Below are 8,362 nucleotides of genomic sequence, written 5' to 3' on the forward strand. Positions count from 1 at the left end.
GTGACGAGTACGCAGATCTGCTTGATTTTCCCACAATGCAGATCTCTCAAGAACCGCTTAGGTTCTAGGGTTGGTAATTGAGTTATCTCCGAAGTTAACTTCGGAGGCGCATACAGATCAAGAGTAGAAGCGCCTACTCTCGATCCATCATTAACCAAGACATTTAATGTCTCGGTTTCTTCCTGGGATTTATCCACAGGCTGCCGGGGGATTAATCCCTCGGGATCTAGAAGTCTAGTAACTTCTACCATTTGAGAGGATTTCTCCTCAAATACGTGGGGATCTCTTCCCTCAACGTCTTCCGAGTGTGATTGCGCTATCACAGTCGGGTCCTCTACGGTCGACAATCTACTCGACCTAGGATCATCGTGTTGTCCATTTTGGATAATCGGTATACTTCTTGAATGTCGCCCACTAAGCGTACATTCATGTCTCAATCCACTCGACTTATTCGAGTGGTGGGTTTCCGGCGCTGCCTGTGCATTCGCACAGCCTCCGGCAGCTGACTACACAGGGTGATTAGAAATCACAATGTGATCTTGTGCAGTCGTACTAACGACCGTACCACAAGTGAGTCCATCGCACTCACTCGTAGTACATCCACACGCTTGTGGACGCTCCAAGACGTTCATCAGATGGCCATCCGATGAACAAATGGCAGGCGTCTTTACGGATCGATGCTGCCATCTGATTCTTTGCTAATATTCTGAGCCAAGGTAAACCTAGGATGACATCAAATTTATCATCCAAATCCAGTACGATGAAATCATCATCGTACTGTTAATCGTTTAACGTGTAGTGAAATTTCACTGCGCGTTATTGTTATCGATGCGCCAGTCGCTAGACGCACCGTCATCCCCGTTGGAGGGATGTCGCGCTCAACATATTTGAGCTAAGACCCTCTGTGGAAAGAAGCGTGCGCATCTGAATTTGAATCGCTGACCAAGAATGAGACATGGCGACGAATAAAGTTATTCGACGCTCCGCAGTCCACTAGGGCTCTGAGTGACAAATCATTTGTCACATTTAACTTCAAGGTGATGAGGGATACCTCATCGCCAGGTGCAGAGACACATAGTGATTGTGTGTCTGGAGCAACTTTAGTCTAGAGATTTGCAAATTCTCTTGAGGTTGCTGGATCCGTAGGGCGTTGCGCCCCTACTGACCCCGTCTATTTTTTGGCGGTCCGCTTCGCTTTTGCGATTTCGCAACAACGTCGGACCCGCGACCGTTGCCCTTTTTGGCATACGGTTCCAAATTACGTTCAGTACCTTTCGGTGCTGGGCGTGGGGCACTACACTCATGAGCATAGTGTCCTAATTTTTGGCAGCGCTGGCATTTCTGCGATCGCTGATTGCTCGAAAAGCGAGGCCTCTCGCTTTCGACGTAAGAAAGGTCCATGGGGTCTGGACCTCCGAACTCGTGTCGTCTTGGAGGACGATATGATGACGAACTAGCTTGAGCCTGTCTCAAGCTAAAGTCCTCCTGTTCCGCAACGGATATTGCTTCTTCAAGCGTATCCAGTTGCAAGCGGAACAGGTGGGTCTTTACGGGACCCTCCGTAAGACCTTGCATGAACACCGTAATTAACGTGTGTTCATGAACTGGGCTGTTCGTAATACAACTCGGTAAGAGTCGTACGTGCTGGCATAAGCGTGATTATCACGCTTGCCTTGCTTGAGTTTCAGAAGCTCTGATCGAGCTCTGAACTCAGCCCTAGGCGGTTCAAACGTCTGTCTGAGACAGCCTCTAGCGACCCAAAATCATATGGGTCGCACGACTTAATGCCTAGTGCCCAAGTTTTGGCACGACTTGCCAAATTTGACTAAGCAAATGCGACTTGTATTTGCTCGTCGACGATGTGACGAGCCTTATGGCATCGTCCAACTCGACCAAGATAATATTTGAAGAATATTACTTTAAGTAATAATATTCGGAAAGCTTATCAATTGGTAGAAATAGGCCATTATATCTACTTGCTCCACGGTCCAGTCAGCACTGGACGCGCGCAATGAGAGAGAGAGATAAGACTTTATTACATGGTTGTATTAGTATATAATTAAGTGAGTATTAAATAGATAAAAACTTAAGACCTTAATTATATTAAATACAGTTTTCTTTAACCCTCTTTAGAGCAAGCGTTTAAAAGAGAGGCTTCCTCTGCACGTACTAGTGTAGGTGAAGTGACGTGAGGCACCACTCGCACTGAAGCAGTGCGATGTGAACTTGTACTGAAGCAGTACAAGTCAGCAGTGCCCTGTTACACCTGGTAGCACTTTGTAGTCCGTCCAAGAACCACAGTTCCATCACCCAACATGGAAATGTTTGATGATAATGGAAACACGCATCGCGTTTTGCATGATAGCTACTCCCTTGCTAATTAAGCAAGGCTACCTTCTCCTTCGCCTCGACAAGTAAGTTCATGTTGTATAAACTTGGCGATGGCTGAATGGAGGGCATATCAATCCAAACCAGACAGCATGGCCAGGATGGCATCATTCCCTACGGTCCAACTCATTCGTTCGACCGCACTCCTTTCTATGTCACTTAGAAGGCTCTCAACAGGCAGAACTGATGAAGTTACAACAGGCAAAGACCCCTATACCTCGGATGACGCACACGCGTCATCCCAAAACCTTAAAGATAGACATCTCTAAGTATAGGGGAGTCGAAGAAGACTCCCTCTTAAGCATCTTTAAGATAAGATATAAATTAACAACCTTTTAAGTGTTAATTTCATATAACGATCCACCCCGTTACTAACTAAGTATGGTGCCTCCTTGCGCACCGCAATCGTATCTTATAACGATTGGCGGGGTGGATTTAGACTTAAATTAACCAATCGATAGAGCTAATGTCTTATTGCATCAATTTTACCCAATTTGGAAACATTGGAACTAGTTAAGTCAAAATTAAGATAGATAATAATTTTGTACTTCTTTATTAATTTCCTCTCAAAGAAAACAGTATTTATTATTCGTCTTGTAGGAAATAATACTTATGTAACGGACACCCCGTTACGTGCTCAGAAGGCTCCCTGCGTGTACTTGTGTTCTCCTTGTTTCGAGATCCAGGAGGCCTTCCGCGCCCGGGTTGAATGGGAGCAGGCTCTTAAATAGGGGGAGGGTGTGCCCCCATCCAAAGGGGGGTGTCCTAATAATTCTCCTTAATTAATTGTCCTTCCGAAGTGTGTAAGCCATAAGGCGTTCAAATTATAAGGCGTTCAAATTGTCACTAACGAGATAATTTTAAATCGCGGAAGAAAAATAAAAAACGGCGAGGATTAAGAAATGCGTAGTGTTTGATTTATTAAAACAATGTATGCGGTCATGATGACCCTACATCGATCTACACATGCAAAACCAATCAAACAGGCAAATATAGTTATGTCGCTTTAATTACGACGATATGCCCGTTTGATACCGCACGCGGTAATTCACGAGATCAGCTGGCGCTTGATTCATGTATTGCGCAAGCCACGAGACCATTTCAGCTTCAGAGGATCCGAAGTCATCGCGGAAAATACGAAGCACTCTGGGGAGGACAATTTCTCCTACACGCTCGTCGACCTCAATAAAACGCTCACAGAACTTTTCTGCTTGCTCCTCAAGGTCCGTATCTGTACGCCCAGGCTTCAATATTGTAACGTCTTTCGCATTAGGAAGCGGTTCAGCGCAATCTATAAGCACCAGAATCGAGCGAGGGTCACGAATGTGCAGCCGAAATTGCAATTTTGGATCGTGCGCCTGCAATTGACGTTCCCAATAATTAGATGGCGGCTTACGATTGCAGCGCAGAATGCCGTGCTTTATGTCACCAAGAGTGAACTCCATTCCACCAATCGTGTAAGCCACATCCCTCTCAAATGCCTTGTACTGTCCAATGTTTTGCGGCACCCCGAACTCTATCAAGCCGTGAAGCACCATTGCATTGTATATATTAATAAAGAAAGGCTGACGTTCGTGTTTCGGAAGACTGCCCACGTCAATCTTCTGCAGCTTTGATCCAAGCTTTAAAAATCGACGATACTTCTGGCTCAATGGCGCATCAAAGTACTCAGTGGCACTGTTACACGACGCTGACACATGATTTGGTTGGTTAAAGCCAGTGGCTATGCCGCGCGGGAATGACTTAAGAGCATGCAACTCAGCAATCGCCTCGCGAACACGAAGGCAGATTTCCATGGGACCGTGCTGAAAATTGTCGACGCAAACATACTTCATGTTAAGCGGGACAAACAGCTCGTCGACTTGAAACCGCAAATACGTGTCCTTTGCCCCTAAATCCGGGTGCAAAGCATTCTCAGCAAACACAACACTAAGCACACTGTGACTTAAAAAGTCCGACAGAATCGTCGCTGCCTCTTCATGCGTCTTATCAAACTTTGTCTTGAGAATATGAACAAGTTCATCTGCGGAAGTGCAGGCTGTATATGTGGTAAAAAGCCCCACGCGAATGTCTCCAATAGTCACTTGAGCACGTAGCTTGTCGGCAATCGTATCCTCGACAAATTCTGACGAATCGGCCAGGCCTTTCGCAAAATGACTTTTCTGCTGCGGGCGGCCACCCGACGACGGCATTGCCTCAGTTGCTAGGCCAATTGCAACTGAGGCGATAGCAGAGGTGCGTAGATTTCCATTGTTAGCATGCCCAGCATTGCTTGAGACATCACTGCGATTCGAATGAGGAGAGCCCGACTCTAAAGCAGAATCACTAAACCCACTCGTTGGCGTCTCACCATTGGCGTGGTAATTACGACGACGCAGACTTGGTGACACCGGAGAAACTGGTGGATTACCCGCCCCCATGCTGTATAGCGATGGCTGATGCAACTTCGCTTCAAGCTCCAAGGCCTCCTGAAACTCCGCCACGTGCTCAGACAGAAAAGCTTGGATAGGTGCTTGTACAAACGGAAAGCGGCAAATATCTTCAATAGAAGGGCGCTTGGACGCATCTTGTTGCAGCATAAGCTGCACTAAGAGACGCAGCTCACGAGAGAACGACGGCAAGATTGGTGGAAACTCGCCCTTACAGATTTTAGTGAAAATTTCGGGCAGCGTCGATGCTTCAAATGGACGGCGCAGCACAATCATTTCGTACAAAATGCACCCAAGCGACCAAATGTCAGACTTTTTGCCATAGGGCTCACCCCGGCAGATTTCCGGCGACATACTCTCGGGAGTGCCACACGCCGTATTGGCCGTATCATCGCCGGCCAGTGCCTTGGAAATACCAAAATCTCCCAGCTTGACCACGTTCTTGTGTGTAAGAAAAATATTTTGCGCCTTAAGGTCGCGATGCAATACATTCTTTCCATGAATGTAAGCCACAGCTAGCACAAGCTGAGCGAACCAGCTCATGATGACAGGCTCCGGAAAAGGTCCCATTTTTTCGCGCGAACGCAATTTTACTAATTGACGCAAGTTGCCACCGTCCGAGTATTCCATCACGATATTCAGCTCATCGTCTGCCAAAAAGTGGTCGTAAAATCGCACAATATTGACGTGGTACAATGATTTCAGCAAAATGACCTCATTGTCTGCCTGCTTACGGCCATTTTCAGAGATCTGGGAGATGCGTACGCGCTTGACGGCCACTACGGCTCCATCCATCTTACGGCGCGCTAGTACCACGGTACCATGCGTACCCTTTCCGATTGTTCGAATGACCTCAATGTCTTGCCACATACTCTTATTCGAAGTTCGCTCGAGGCGGCGACTGAGCCACACATGACGCACGAGCGTCTTTGCCGTATTGACCTGAATGGGTTTGATCAGGTAGTCTTTCGCGCCCTTACTTAGGCAGGACGTGACGACATCCATCTCTTCGTTGCTGGAAGTCATAACGATAGGAATGTGGCCCATCGTAGCACTATGTTTTTGAATTTCATCTAGTAGCTGAATACCCGTCATTACAGGAAGCATCACGTCGCACAACACGAGATCAAACTTGGCATGATTAGTAACAAGTAAATTTAGTGCCTGCTGGCCGTTTTCCACTGCAAAGACAGTATAGCGACACGACTTCAGAATGTCGATAGTGGCCATACGCGTGAACTCGTCGTCTTCCACGACCAGAACCGTCACTTCGGATGGGTCCATGGCGGTTGCAGAGCGAAGAGGACTTTGAACGCTTTCTCCACTGCGAGAGCGATCACGATTTGCTAAATATGAGTAGATTGAGCCAATGCCGAGAGATATCGTTAAAATTGCGATAATTTACTATGCACAATTATAGCTCACCGGATTATCGCAGCTGTTCTAGACAAGTTTATGGCCTCAAATTTTAGACATTTACGTAATGCCCTACAGTCATTCCTCTGCTATCTTATAACCGCAAATCCTATAAAGCAATGGAAATTCTAAAGTAGCGAAAATATCATTGCTAAAATTAAATTTTGTTATCATAACAATAGCCCCTTGTTTCTTAGGGAGGGGTTCACAGCTGGGGTTTAGAAGAATAAGCATGCTGTTTGGTGACCATAATTCCAAACGAGTTATAATAATCATTATATAAAAATTCGGAATTTCTCAAGTCCGCCTCACCTACAATCAGAAACGTCAAATCTGCGAAAGAAAGCGGCAGACCAAAAGATGAGCCGAACGATGCTGGCTTCTTGGGCAAAGAGGCCTCGTCAGCCTCCCTGATGTAATTACCCAGGCTACAATCCGCAATATCCTCAAAAAGAGTGACCTGGCCAGTAGAATTCGCGACTTTTCATGATATAGGTCTTTTCATGAAAAGTCGCGAATTCTACTGGCCACTTCACACTGCTTCAGATGTGAGTGGTGCCTCTCGTTAGGTGACGTACACTGTACGTATAGAGGAAGACTTCTCTTAAGGCAAGTTAGCTTAAGAGTGTAAAATGAAAACTGTATTAATATAGTTAAGTGTCTTGTTAATCTATCTTTGTAAATGTTGTCTTAACTATAAACTAATACTAAACATGTAAATGAATTCTTATCTATCTTATCTCGTAACTCTCTTTGATTACTTCTACAGCTGATTAGTCTGCGGAATAAATAGACATAATGGTCTATACCTATTTATGGATAAGAATTCAGGAAATTACTATTTAAAGTAATTTCCTCCAAATATTATCTACCTTTTGGATAATATTAATTAACAATCTTTTATTGTTAATTTCATGTAACGATACACCCCGTTACATCACCCCTCCCTTAAACGACAATCACTCTGAATGTCATTAGGTGGAGTGGTCGCTAAATGACCACTTAATTTTTAAAATGATTTTGATTGGTCAGATCCATCATTTTAAATTCCATCGCATGAAGGAACAATTCATGCGGGGTGAGGATAGTGTTGAACCTTCGGCTGCGGTTCGTGCAGCCGCGGGTGACGCATTGTTATCTCTTGCGGTAGACGTTCCGTCTACCGTAGTGTCTTCCACTCGCACAACACTTGGTGTTGCGAGTGCACGTGGTGATTCACCACGTGAGTACGACCCCTCTTTAGAGGTCGATTATGAGTGCGAGTCGGACGAAATGGCCGACTCGGGGAGGATGGAACAGTCGCCTGATACCCGTCAGGCGGCTGATTATGAGCCTTCGAATGAGAGGGCTCATTCCGATAGACGTGTGAACAGTCTATTTGGTTCCGACGATGAGGATGATCCCTCATCGCCCGTACGATCTTTCGTACGGTCTCCCATACGATCACCTGCACGTGTTTCTGTGCAAGGTGACGACGGTGGCGTAAGCCATCGTAAGAAAAGTCCTCGTGGTACCCCTACCTCAGCGGGTACCACTCAGGGGAGTGATGACAGTAAAATGTCTAATCTCGCCCCTGAAAAGAAGCCGTGGCTTTTGCCAGAAAGGCTCATTAATAGCTTGTCTGGAGAAACTACTCCACACAATAAATATCCTTTATTTATTGCGACAAAGCTACATGGCCTTGATCCCAGCGCGAAGAACTTTCGCGCTGAGGAAGATTTCTATCTCGATGCTTTTCTAAAGCATCGATGGTTTAGTGGCAATAATAAGCGAGATAAAGTCTCGCTTATGCAAGCTTGGAGTGCGTTCATTCGCAATGTTAAAGACATTGGACGCGAAGCTTGGCTTCAAAAACTTAACGCGAATCGTGTTAAGTTTGAGAAAAGAACTCCAACCGGTGCAAAATATAAGTTGCATCGGTTGTCACGTGAGGCTGGACTTCCATGCCTCACGTGGGGTGATCCCTGTCCGTGTTGTGTAGACAACTCGAAGAGGGTAAAAGGGGATGTCTATTCCCTTTCTTCGCCCTGGGGAAGGGCTCGCATCTCTATTGAGATGCGTGACGCGATTGACGTTTTGCAATCGATTTACAAGCGCCAAGGGCGCGTGTTTTCCGATGGGCCTTCTGA

General features: G+C 45.9%; 1 protein-coding gene across 1 annotated transcript; it reads right to left on the reverse strand.

Moving 5' to 3' along the window:
* Positions 1-3,283: 3,283 nt before the first annotated feature.
* CCR75_003072 (uncharacterized protein) lies at positions 3,284-6,101 on the reverse strand (the record flags this gene model as incomplete). The annotated part of the gene is made up of 1 exon (XM_067961169.1): positions 3,284-6,101. One exon carries the CDS (start codon positions 6,099-6,101, stop codon positions 3,399-3,401), a length of 2,703 nt encoding a protein of 900 aa, XP_067822698.1. The 3' UTR covers positions 3,284-3,398.
* Between the last annotated feature and the right edge of the window lie 2,261 nt (positions 6,102-8,362).

The sequence above is a fragment of the Bremia lactucae genome, assembly GCF_004359215.1.
Source record: "Bremia lactucae strain SF5 chromosome Unknown BlacSF5_NotPlaced_17_SHOA01000003.1_2250557bp, whole genome shotgun sequence".
In the NCBI taxonomy this organism is placed as follows: Eukaryota; Oomycota; class Peronosporomycetes; order Peronosporales; family Peronosporaceae; genus Bremia; species Bremia lactucae.